Source organism: Cherax quadricarinatus, chromosome 9 (assembly GCF_038502225.1).
Source record: "Cherax quadricarinatus isolate ZL_2023a chromosome 9, ASM3850222v1, whole genome shotgun sequence".
Classification (NCBI taxonomy): domain Eukaryota; kingdom Metazoa; phylum Arthropoda; class Malacostraca; order Decapoda; family Parastacidae; genus Cherax; species Cherax quadricarinatus.
In genome coordinates, this window is record NC_091300.1 from 45,796,758 (window position 1) to 45,810,647 (window position 13,890).

Consider the following 13,890-nt stretch of genomic DNA (forward strand, 5'->3'; position numbering starts at 1 on the left):
CCTCCTTCAGGGTGCAGGCACTGTACTTCCCATCTCCAGGACTCAAGTCCGGCCTGCCGGTTTCCCTGAACCCCATCATAAATGTTACTTTGCTCACACTCCAACAGCACGTCAAGTATTAAAAACCATTTGTCTCCATTCAATCCTATCAAACACGCTCACGCATGCCTGATGGAAGTCCAAGCCCCTCGCACACAAAACCTCCTTTACCCCCTCCCTCCAACCTTTCCTAGGCCGACCCCTACCCCGCCTTCCTTCCACTACAGACTGATACACTCTTGAAGTCACTCTGTTTCGCTCCATTCTCTCTACATGTCCGAACCACCTCAACAACCCTTCCTCAGCCCTCTGGACAACAGTTTTGGTACCCCTGCACCTCCTCCTAACTTCCAAACTACGAATTCTCTGCATTATATTCACACCACACATTGCCCTCAGACATGACATCTCCACTGCCTCCAGCCTTCTCCTCGCTGCAACATTCATCACCCATGCTTCACATCCATATAAGAGCGTTGGTAAAACTATACTCTCATACATTCCCCTCTTTGCCTCCAAGGACAAAGTTCTTTGTCTCCACAGACTCCTAAGTGCACCACTCACCCTTTTCCCCTCATCAATTCTATGATTCACCTCATCTTTCATAGACCCACCCGCTGACACGTCCACTCCCAAATATCTGAATACATTCACCTCCTCCATACTCTCTCCCGCCAATCTGATATCCAATCTTTCATCACCTAATCTTTTTGTTATCCTCATAACCTTACTCTTTCCTGTATTCACTTTTAATTTTCTTCTTTTGCACACCCTACCAAATTCATCCACCAATCTCTGCAACTTCTCTTCAGAATCTCCCAAGAGCACAGTGTCATCAGCAAAGAGCAACTGTGACAACTCCCACTTTATGTGTGATTCTTTACCTTTTAACTCCACGCCTCTTGCCAAGACCCTCGCATTTACTTCTCTTACAACCCCATCTATAAATATATTAAACATCCATGGTGACATCACACATCCTTGTCTAAGGCCTACTTTTACTGGGAAATAATTTCCCTCTTTCCTACATACTCTAACTTGAGCCTCACTATCCTCGTAAAAACTCTTCACTGCTTTCAGTAACCTACCTCCTACACCATACACCTGCAACATCTGCCACATTGCCCCCCTATCCACCCTGTCATACGCCTTTTCCAAATCCATAAATGCCACAAAGACCTCTTTAGCCTTATCTAAATACTGTTCACTTATATGTTTCACTGTAAACACCTGGTCCACACACCCCCTACCTTTCCTAAAGCCTCCTTGTTCATCTGCTATCCTATTCTCCGTCTTACTCTTAATTCTTTCAATAATAACTCTACCATACACTTTACCAGGTATACTCAACAGACTTATCCCCCGATAATTTTTGCACTCTCTTTTGTCCCCTTTGCCTTTATACAAAGGAACTATGCATGCTCTCTGCCAATCCCTAGGTACCTTACCCTCTTCCATACATTTATTAAATAATTGCACCAACCACTCCAAAACTATATCCCCACCTGCTTTTAACATTTCTATCTTTACCCCATCAATCCCGGCTGCCTTACCCCCTTTCATTTTACCTACTGCCTCACGAACTTCCCCCACACTCACAACTGGCTGTTCCTCACTCCTACAAGATGTTATTCCTCCTTGCCCTATACACAAAATCACAGCTTCCCTATCTTCATCAACATTTAACAATTCCTCAAAATATTCCCTCCATTTTCCCAATACCTCCAACTCTCCATTTAATACCTCTCCTCTTCCATTTTTAACTGACAAATCCATTGGTTCTCTAGGCTTCCTTAACTTGTTAATCTCACTCCAAAACTTTTTCTTATTTTCAACAAAATTTGTTGATAACATCTCACCCACTCTCTCATTTGCTCTCTTTTTACATTGCTTCACCACTCTCTTAACCTCTCTCTTTTTCTCCATATACTCTTCCCTCCTTGCATCACTTCTACTTTGTAAAAACTTCTCATATGCTAAATTTTTCTCCCTTACTGCTCTCTTTACATCATCATTCCACCAATCGCTCCTCTTCCCTCCTGCACTCACTTTTCTGTAACCACAAACTTCTGCTGAACACTCTAACACTACATTTTTAAACCTACCCCATACCTCTTCGACCCCATTGCCTATGCTCTCATTAGCCCATCTATCCTCCAATAGCTGTTTATATCTTACCCTAACTGCCTCCTCTTTTAGTTTATAAACCTTCACCTCTCTCTTCCCTGATGCTTCTATTCTCCTTGTACCCCATCTACCTTTTACTCTCAGTGTAGCTACAACTAGAAAGTGATCTGATATATCTGTGGCCCCTCTGTAAACATGTACATCCTGAAGTCTACTCAACAGTCTTTTATCTACCAATACATAATCCAACAAACTACTGTCATTTCGCCCTACATCATATCTTGTATACTTATTTATCCTCTTTTTCTTAAAATATGTATTACCTATAACTAAACCCCTTTCTATACAAAGTTCAATCAAAGGGCTCCCATTATCATTTACACCTGGCACCCCAAACATACCTACCACACCCTCTCTAAAAGTTTCTCCTACTTTAGCATTCAGGTCCCCTACCACAATTACTCTCACTTGGTTCAAAGGCTCCTATACATTCACTTAACATCTCCCAAAATCTCTCTCTCTCCTCTACATTCCTCTCTTCTCCAAGCGCATACACGCTTATTATGACCCACTTTTCACATCCAACCTTTACTTTAATCCACATAATTCTTGAATTTACACATTCATATTCTCTTTTCTCCTTCCATAACTGATCCTTCAACATTACTGCTACCCCTTCCTTTGCTCTAACTCTCTCAGATACTCCAGATTTAATCCCATTTATTTCCCCCCCCACCGAAACTCCCCTACCCCTTTCCAGCTTTGTTTCGCTTAGGGCCAGGACATCCAACTTCTTTTCATTCATAACATCAGCAATCATCTGTTTCTTATCATCCGCACTACATCCACACATAATCAAGCATCCCAGTTTTATAAAGTTTTTCTTCTTCTCTTTTTTAGTAAATTATTATTATTATTATTTTCTCAGTTGTTTGTTGGGCTATCATATTCAAACTTGGGCAATGTATGATGGAAAGATACTTCTTAACGTACACCAAAAATGAAAGAAATCAGACCATAAATAGCGGAGTTCACTTCTCAGCCATTAGCGGCCACTTAGCGGTATATTTTTGTATGTTTTTATGGTTATATTCTCATTTTTTCAGTCTCATTTGATAGAGTGAAATATATATTACAGAAACAGATATGATTTTGATTGTTTTCATGATGAAAAGTACCTTGAAATTGCGCTCACAGTAGCGAAAATGTTCTGTTCTTTAGCGAAGCTCAAGAGTAAACAAATGACGTCACCGTCCAATATCTGTCCGCCTGCCAGTCCAAATTCCAATGTGTAGTCAAGAATGGGTTGACATTATTTATACAATTATTACAATAATGCAGCAGTCTGCATAACAGTAAATCTTCTATTTTTTTGTGTGAATAAAAATTCCAAATGGTAAGCAAGAGTAGTATAAGAGGGGCCTGTAGCCATTACTAATGAACAGAGAAAATGTTATTTTAGTGCCAGGAATGTCTGCATTGTTTATTCTGGACACTATTTTGAAATTGGCATCTGTTGAAATTTGTGTGAAATCGGCCAAACTGCCAATTTCTGACCACTTAATTGGGTAGTTGAAATAAGTGAATGGGTGGTTTCTTGTACTCAGTTGACAGACTAGAAGTAAGTAAGTTTATTCAGGTATACACAAATACAGTGACATAGATCATCATACATAGCAGTGTATGTATAGAGAACCTAGGATAACCCAGAAAAGTCAGACAAAGTGACTTATTTCCAGTACCTGGCTTGGGCTTGCCATATATGATTTTTGGTAAATATTTTTTTTTTCTCGGTTGTTAGTTGGGCTATCTCATTGAAACTTGGGCAATGTATGATGGAAAGATGCTTCTTAACGTACAACAAAAATAAAAAAGACGGATGATAAATAAGGGAGTTCGCTTCTCAGCCATTAGCCGCCTCTTTGCAGTATATTTTCGTATGGTTTTTATGGCTGTATTCTCATTTTTTGGACTCATTTGATAGAATGGAAGATATATTACAGAAACAGACATGATTTTGATTGCTTTCATGATGAAAAGTACCTTGAAATTGAGCTCAAAGTACCGGAAATGTTCGATTCTTGCATCAGTCAAGTTGGTTAATTTTATTAAGTGTATTCTAACCTAACTACTCTGTAATCCAGCAAACTCAGTAATCCGGCACACTACAGGTCCCAATGATGCCGGATTTGTGATGGAGGACCTGTATATTATTAAGCTATAAATCTAAAAATCTGTCACCCACTTGTCATGACACATTAAGGGAAGGCCTTGAAGTGGAGTTGAGAGAAGAGGGCCGAAAATCAAACTTGTAGGTTGTTCTAGGCATTAGCTACCTAACAAACAGAAAAAAGCCTCTATCCATGAAAAGACTGTTTACCCCTCTTATACCAAACCATATCCATAATTCAGTTAATCCAAGGCTACAAGTCACATTACAAAGGCACTGGCAGCAGCAGTGGAGGTGGTGGTGATGGTGTCAGTAACGGCAGTTGGAGAGGTAGTAGTAGCAGCATCAGAGGCATCAACAGTGATGATCCTAAGTCCATACAATGCATCCCAAAATATATCTATAATTCATTCCAAGTCAGAGGCTAAAAAGCACACTACACACATTTAGTTATCAGCATTACTGGTATCAGCAGCAGTGGCACAGGTCCATCAATTATAGTCCAAACCAATCAATAATCCATTCAGGGGCACAGGTGATAAGCTACAGCAAATATTTACTGATGGGAAAATATTCTTCCAATGTTCATGCATGAAACAAGATAACAGATTTTTAATCATGCAAAGTCAGTCAAACTCCACTACCATGATAAGGAGATTGAATGTTGGGATGACAGAACTGGTGAGGAAGAATTTCTAGCATCATCAACATGGTGTTAGGAAGATTTTTCTGGCACCATCAACATGGAGATAGGAAGATATTCTAGCACCATCAACATGAAGCACAGGTCATAGCTATAAATTAAGAAATATATAACAGGTGCCAAAGGGATACTAGGTTAGTCAGTAAATGCTATGACAACTAGAATATTAAAAACTATATGATAAATTTATTACTACAAGGAGGATGCAATAAACTTAGCTCAGCTCCTTTAGCTGTAACTATGCACAGCAATCATAATACATATGGTGCTATACGAGGTAACATAATCCTACTTACTGAAAAAGAGAGGTGATAAGAGTATTATTGAAGAGCTTCAGTGTATTTCAAAGGCTGTACAAGCTCACCTTTCATCACATGTGAAGAATGTCTGGAAAAGTTGGAGCCTGCGAAGCTTCTGATCTTGCCCTCATATTTTAGGAGAGTAAGTATTGGCTTACAATCTCCCAGCAGTCCTTTGCCAAGCATCTCTGCTGTTAACACTTGTGCAAGATATGGACTGCAAATATCAGAGAGAGAATAAAAGTTGTGTAAAATAGACTAATGAAGAGCTCAAGTGTGCATGCAATATGCAGTCCTGCAGTATAATAACTGATTTTTCTATACAGTTGAATTTACAGGCTAAGAGCTGTTATCTTAACTCAGCTCATTTATAGACTAAAAGCCATTTAAAACATCAGATGAAAACTGCAGTAGACATACTGGCCCATGCTCAGCAGGTCCTTTTCAATCCTAATGTTTTACTCTAACCTATTTTTACAGCTACTAAAGGTATTAGATTTAATTAATTAATTTTTGCTTCAATGTATTGTCATATTGAAAGACAACTTGAACATTAAAGCTTGTGAGAGGCGAGAGAGAAGTTTTTATTATATGGTAAAACCAACAAATTCTCAAGCTTATACTCAGTAAGAGACTGTAAACACACAGTTGAACACACCAGCTAACCCCTTTACAGTGAACTTTTTTGTACTTTTTCCATATTCCTCTAGTTTTTTCTCTTCCAAGTGCTGCTGCACTTTTATCTTGCACTATGGGGCTTACAATAAAGTACAAATTTATAAACAAAATATATAATCTTTGAGACTGTGAAAGCTATTGTACTAAGTGGCTACAGCCACAGCTACAGCTACAGCCACAGTGGCTACAGCTGAGATGCCACGCTGCCCGTTTCCATGACCCAAGTTCTCGTTTGACATAAAATACCGACTCGTGGGAGAGCCCACAGTAACTCCAAGTTGTTGGCAAACGAGTATGTCAGTAAGTGAGGAGAGGCTGTACAGGTCTCCCTCAACATTCACTTTTTCCACTTTCGCAGTCTTCGAACATTCACAAATTCCCAGTTGCCCAATCATATTTAAAATATGTCATTACACATGTTAGGAATTGTGGCAGTGGCAGAGTTTGTTTGGAGAAAGGACAAGATAGTCCCTCAATATGACACTAATATCAAACTCTATGGCTTATTTATCTATCATAATTCACCTAATATGACATAATAAACAATATTAATAACATAGAAACATGACATATACTCTAGAATGAATAAAATGTCATTAAGCATGTCATGAGCATTGTTGCATTGTTGTTGTTGTTGGGTGTGTAAGGGCCACTGAGAGCATAAGCCTTAGATAGTGGTGGTGGAGGGAGGTGGCAGCAGAGGCGGCAGCAGAGGCGGTAGAGACGGCGGTGTTGTCAGTCGCCCTATATAACTCCAACAACATTGGAGGAGATAGGTCCATGCTGTCCTTTTTCCATCGATTAATTGCTTAACTTACTTGCCACACTGTTAATGCTACACTTGTCACTGGCTGGCACCATAGCCTTCATCGATTCGTGCTGCTTTAGTATTGTACATATATCGTAGAATCACTGAAGAAGGCACATTCTCCCCTCTCTCTTCCTCCTCCACTTTGGTACTCTGCTACGAGTTCTTTCTTTAATTCTATAGTCTTTTTCGCCTTCTTTACCAAAGGGCTGGCACTAGTACAATATTTTATGATGTTTTCATGTGTTTTATGATTGCTCATGGTTCAATAGGTTAAGGTAGCAGTATTGTATTATAATTCCCTACAATATATTGAGGCACCAAACATTCCCCATTTTTCAACATTCGCGAGGCTCTTGATCCCCTAACCCTTGTGAATGTTGAGGGAGACCTGTATATCACTGTTCACCATCAGTCAAGGACATTTTATTCCTTAACCCTTTGAGGGTTTCAGACGTACTAGTACGGCTTACGCGCAAGGGTTTTTGACGTACTAGTGCACATAAATTCTGGTGCCGTCAAATCTCGTGGGAAAAGGCTGGTAGGCCTAGATGTGAGAGAATGGGTCTGTGTGGTCGGTGTGAGTGGTAGAAAAAAATCTGGGACCCAGTGGTGCATTGTGGGAATGCCATCTTAGTATACAATGTCCACCATGCCTCGCAGTAAGAAGTTCCTCACTCCTTGGTGAATTGGGACACTTTTGTTCCCCAGTGACAGTTCTAATACAGATGGAAGTGCCAGTGATGATGAGTCTCAAGGTTTTGGTGAGGTTTTGACCGAAACTAATTACCATAATATCGGTAATAGTGAGGAAAACCCAGATGACCCTCAGCCTTCCACCTCTGGTGCTGGGCCATCTTGTTCACATTCAGTTGTACCAGAATCAAAGAGGAAACTCCTATTTTCCCAAATCCCAGACTCAGATGTGAGCATTTGTGATGATAGTGATAGTGATTATGAACTACAAGCTCTTGAAAACAGTTCCAGTAGTGATAGTGAAGTGCAATATTCCCCAGTGAAGCGTCAGTATATACGATGATATATGCACTCTGGTAGTGTGCCATATGCTATTCCAAGGGGAAGGAGTACATCTCGGAGTACATCCCGTGGCTGTACAACAGGAACAGACAGTGAAAATGACAATCATAGTGTTGCAATTGGGATGGAAAATGTGCATGGTGGTGGTAGTGGTGGTGGTAGTGGTGGTGACAGCAGTGAGGTATCAGCAGTGGGCCATGCTGCCACCCATGCTGCCACCCACGCCGCTGCCTCAGCTGATCTACAACAAAGGCCACCATCCCCCACCCACCCACCACACCAGCCTCCACAACCACAACCTCCACAACCACAACCACCTGTCATTGTCCAGTACCCACCAGCAGACTGCACCTGGGACTGGCAGGAAGCTAGCAATTTTGTTCCAAATGCCCACCAGTTTGATGACAGCCAAAGTGGAATACGGCCATCTTGTACACTTGGGAACAGTGCCACTGAACTGGAATGTTTTGAGTTATTCTTTGACGAACCCCTGATGGAAAGTATTGTCATGGAAAGCAACACATACTACAAGTACACCATGGCAAACACAATACTTTCACCAAAATCATGTCTACACCAGTGGAAGGAGGCAACTGTGGCTGAGATGTATCTTTTCTTTGCCACAATAATGCTTATGCCGCATGTGTATAAGCACAAAGTGAAATCATACTGGCCAACAGACCGCCTGATTGCAACCCCAGGTTTCAGTGATATAATGCCAGTGAATCGATTTGTGCTAATGTTACGTATGCTTCACTTCTCAGACAAAACCAGGCCTGACAGAAATGACAGGTTATATAAGATTAGGCATGTGTTTGTGTATCTGAAAGAGAAATTCAATATGTATTTTTATCCCTTCAGGAAGCTTGTAATTGACGAGTCTTTGATTCTGTTTAAAGGAAGACTCTCTTTCAAGCAGTACATACCAAGCAAGAGGAAACACTTTGGTATAAAGTTGTTTGTGCTTTGTGATTGTTACAGTGGTCTGGTATTGGATATTATTGTGTACACTGGAAGTTATACATTGCAAAATACCAGCAAGTTATTGGGCATCTCTGGTGATGTGGTTAGAACAATGATAGAACCATACCTTGGTAAGGGGCATATATTATATACTGATAACTGGTACACAAGCCCCTCACTCAGTGATTTTTTGCAAGTGAACATGACAGGTGTGTGGCACAGTGCGTGTAAATCGGAAACATATGCCCAGGTTTGACGCTGGCACTCGTAGAGGTGAGGTGCAGGCGTTTGCTGCCAATGACATTATGGCATTTTGGTGGCATGACAAAAGAGATGTCACACTGTTGTCATCAGTTCACCCTAATGAAATGGCAGACACTGGCAGGCAGCATAGAGAGAGCAATGAACCCATTCTAAAACCTGCAGCTGTGATTGATTACACCTTCAATATGCGTTCAGTGGACAAATGTGACATGCAGATTGGGTTTGCTGATTGTGTTCGCAAGAGTTATAAGTGGTACATAAAACTCTTTTTCCATCTTCTGGACATTTCCATGCTCAATGCTTATAATATGTATAAGATGAGGACCAGAAACAAACCACAATACGGAGAATTCTGTTTGTCTGTCATCAGACAAATAGTATTCAAGTACCAAGGAAGAACACCTGCAATAGACTGCCCACCAAATTATCAACAACTACCTTCTTGTCAGAAGCATGGTGATCACTTCCTGGTAAAACTGCCTGCTACTACTTTCAAGAAAAAGGCTCAGAAGAAGTGTTACGTCTGTGCACATACAAAAAAAATGGTCACAACAACGCAGAGACACTCGTTTTATGTGTGAGGAGTGTAAAACACCACTGTGCATTACACCATGTTTCAAAGACTTCCACAGGCTGCAGAACTTCTAGAAACATTCCCTGTGACTGTATATGTGTATATAAAATATAGAAAAATAGTAATAAACAACATTTCATATCGTTTGTTTGTGTAAATATTTTTTATAAACAAAACAATGACAACAGTGTTTATGTCCTTATTGTGTAGTATTGAAAAAAAAAAAAACTTACAAAATACTGATCATATTGGTCTCACAGGCCATAAAAGTTACTTGGAAAAAGAAAAATTAAAAAATAACAGAAATTAGTACATAAGAAAGTAAATAAAAGAATACTGGGAGACGGCAGTCGGCGATGTTGCCACATTGTCCCCCTTTTTCATCAACTTCACGCCTCCATATCTCCGTAAGTATTGATGGTAAAAAATTTTTGTTTAGCCTATAATATTTAGAAAAAAAAAAAAACTATTTTTCATAAGAAAAAATTATTTTTTTTTTTAAATTTGGCCGACCCTGAGAACGAGTCTCTAAGAAGACCTGTTGACCCTCAAAGGGTTAAAAAAAAAAAAAAGTAAACTCTCAGTATATACACACTGAAAGATACAAACCTCTCAGTGTTATCTCTACAGAGCCTACAAATATGATGAAAGAATTTTTATTTTATTTGTGAATCATTTAACCCATAGGGGTCACTCAACATGGAGTGGACGTTCAACCTGCTGTCCACTAACTGTGAGATGGACACGCTATCTATTTATATTCATCTACATATGTACCATACATCATGATGATTAAGAAGGGTTGAAACAGAGAAAGTACCTATGAAACAAATTATCAATAAGATTAATACGTACATAAAAGTGAGGGCTAAAAAATGAGTCAGGAAAGTTAGCATAGCTACTTTTCTATGGCTTAGGTGAAACCACTGCACACCTATAGATAAGGCAATATATGCTATGATCCCTGTCAACATTTCTAGTATATCCATAAAACAAATGCAATACTAAGAAACTAATCAAGGACTTACTCAAATTTTGGTTCATTGGTATATAAACTTGATTCAACAAGAGCGGCCTTTATTGCAGCAGAGTTCTCCACTGTTTTGCAAAGCAACCCGTATATTCTTCCGAAGTTCTGGAATACAAGAATTTTACAGGTAAATACTAATGATGGTGATGATGATATTACCTGGCAAATAATGTGTGAAGGAACATCACCCATTAACACACGAGGGAAGGACTACATTATTAACTTACTATCACCCATTCATGTAAATACATATACAGTAGTATTATCTTTAAAACTCTAAGTTTCTTAACCCTTAACCCTTTCAGGGTCGAGAGGCCCTCTCCAAAACTTGTTCTCAGGGTCAAAAATTTTTCGGAAAAAAAAAAATATTTTCTTATGAAAAGATAGAGAATCTTTTTCCAATCATAATGACACCAAAAGAATGAAATTTGATGGAAAACTTACGGAATTATGCTCTCATGAAGTTAGCGGTCTTAACGATGTTTATGCATCAGCGATTTCGCCCACTTTGAGCCCTATTTTCAGCCAACTCCAGTATACTAGTCAACAAAAATCATAACTATTTCGCTAGAACTCCTTCTTTTTTCTATCGAATGAGTACAAGAAACCACCCATTTACCGATTTCAACTATCCAATAAAGTGGTCAGAAATTAGCAATTTTGCCAATTTCCCACAAATTTCAAAAGATACCAATTTCCAAATAGGGTCCAGAATAAACAAGACAGACATTCCTGGCACTAAAATAACATTTCCTCTGTTCATTAGTCATGTCCCCAGGCCCCTCTTACATTTCCTTTGCTTTCCACTTTGAATTTTTATTCTCACAAAAAAATAGAAGATTTACTGTTATGCAGACTACTGCATTAGTGTAGAAATGGTATAAATAATATCAGTGCACTTGTGAAAGAATATTAGATTCACCAGTTGATGTGTATTGGACACATGGCATGATTTGTTTACTTTTGAACTTTGGTAAAAATCGAACATTTCTGCTACTTTGAGCTCAATTTCAAGGTACTTTTCATCGTGAAACCAATCAAAATCATCTCAATTTCTGTAATATGTCTTCCACTCTAAAAAGTGAAAACAGGAAAACTAGAATACAACCATAAATACCATAAATAACAAAAAGGCACAATACCGTGACTGGAACGATACACAAATAACCATTGACTTTGTCAATGGTCCAAGTCGGACCGAAACGTCGTCGTAAGCTTCTCTCTTTTATGTGCGGGTTATTTGTGTATAAATACCATACGAAAATACAGTGCAAAGCCACTGTTTTAAACCAAAAACACGGTCTAAGTTTTTTTTTCACATTACGCACTGTGCTGCAGAATTTTTTTTATACTGTGCACACTGACCACATAGACCCATTCTTTCATACGTAGGCCTACCAGCTTTCTCTCGCTAGATTTGAAGGTGATAGAATTTACGCGTACTAGTACGTCAATAACCCTGGTGCATAAGCCGTACTAGTACATTGAAAACCCTGAAAGGGTTAAACTGTCCAAACGTAGATCTAGATTTTCACTTCCAGCACTCCGAATAATTAAAAAAAAAAAAAAAATTCATTAAATAGGGCAATTTTCTGCGTGTATTAAGACCACATAAAAAAATTTAGGATCAGTACTTACTGAGATATAAGACCGCGAAGTTGGCACTGGATGCCCACCTGAGTGCAACATGGAGTCCTGCCGCTTGCAGAACTGTTGCCAATAAACCTTTTTTTCTCATTTTTTTTTATTTATATAATTTTTTGCTATGATAATTACAAATTGTAGTAGTTCTTGTGATTTCATAGCCAATGTTTGTTCTGACACTAATAATAGATACTCAAATAGTCACAAAGACACTGACAGGTGAACATTTTCACCTGCCTTGGTCACCTACTATTGTCTAGAAATATATACATACTTACTCTCAATATCGGCATTCATCTCAAATGTTAATCACTCCATTTTGGCCACCTAAGGTTAATAATCAAAATTGCACATGTTAACAAGACTTATTAAAGCCATATAGCTGACCTAATAGAATACTCAATTCTCTTCTCTTGTATTCATTGTAACTCATCTAATGACCATATGTACGGTTATTGCCTAATTATCCTTAAGTTAATTTTAAGTTTGCCCGAAATGCTCTGCATATAAACGTGCATGATGTCAAAATAAAATATTATTGACATTATTATGAAAGGTAGAAAGGTATTAATACATGTCTAACTGAGTGACTCCCCTTATGCCTTCATATGTTCACAATTCTCAGCATCTCCTCCTCTCTTGTTTACTCGTTTTCTCTCATTTATTCACTCTCTCTCGTTTATGAAGGCATCTAAGGGTAGCTGTTAGAAATTATTAAACTCAGTGAACAAGGTATGTCAATGGTATTAATAATAATAGCTCTGGAGTGCTTTAAATTTAAGTCATATAGTATTTCATGTAGGTATGGTAGCTGGTGTATAGGAGATACCACACCTGACTTTCTACAATAAATACTCACCTCTCACCCTACATTAAGACTCCACATATTTTAGGGTAAGTCAATGTACTTTACTTTTATTGTTTTTTAATACCTAGTTCTACTATTAACTTAATATGTGTTGGTATAAACTTGTTATCTGGCATTTATATATACTGTACAGTGGACCCCCGCATAACGATGGCATCACATAGCGATTTTTCCGCATACCGATTACTTTTATCGCAAAATTTTTGCCGCGCATACCGATTAAAAACCCGCTCACCGATTTTCGTCCGAGACGCGTCCAATGTGCCCTCAGCCAGCCTCACATGTGCCGCCCGTCCCATTGTTTACCAGCCAGCCTCCGCGGTAACATCCAAGCATACACTCGGAATATTTCGTATTATTACAGTATTTTCGGTGCTGTTTCTGGAAAATAAGTGACCATGGGCCCCAAGAAAGCTTCTAGTGCCAACCCTACACCTCAAAGGGTAAGAATTACTATAGAAATGAAGAAAGAGATCATTGATAAGTATGAAAGTGGAGTGCGTATAGCCGACCTAGTCAAGCTGTACAAGAAACCCCAATCAACCATCGCTACTATTGTGGGCACCAGAAAGACAATCAAGGAAGCTGTTCTTGCCAAAGGTTCAACTGTGTTTTCGAAACAAAGATCGCAAGTGATGGAAGATGTTGAGAGACTCTTATTGGTGTGGATAAATGAAAAACAGCT

At 39.0% G+C, this 13,890-nt stretch overlaps 1 protein-coding gene across 2 annotated transcripts in view; it reads right to left on the reverse strand.

Moving 5' to 3' along the window:
• Nsun5 (Nop2/Sun-like domain containing protein 5) overlaps nucleotides 1–13,890 on the reverse strand; it is a 140,156-nt gene that overhangs the window by 111,165 nt on the left and 15,101 nt on the right. For both annotated transcript variants that reach the window (XM_070083406.1, XM_070083405.1), the window contains exons 2-3: nucleotides 10,692–10,798; nucleotides 5,404–5,555 (exon numbers count right to left, since the gene is read on the reverse strand). In XM_070083406.1, coding sequence (XP_069939507.1) covers nucleotides 5,404–5,555; nucleotides 10,692–10,798 — 259 coding nt within the window. The remainder of the gene's footprint in view (nucleotides 1–5,403; nucleotides 5,556–10,691; nucleotides 10,799–13,890) is intronic.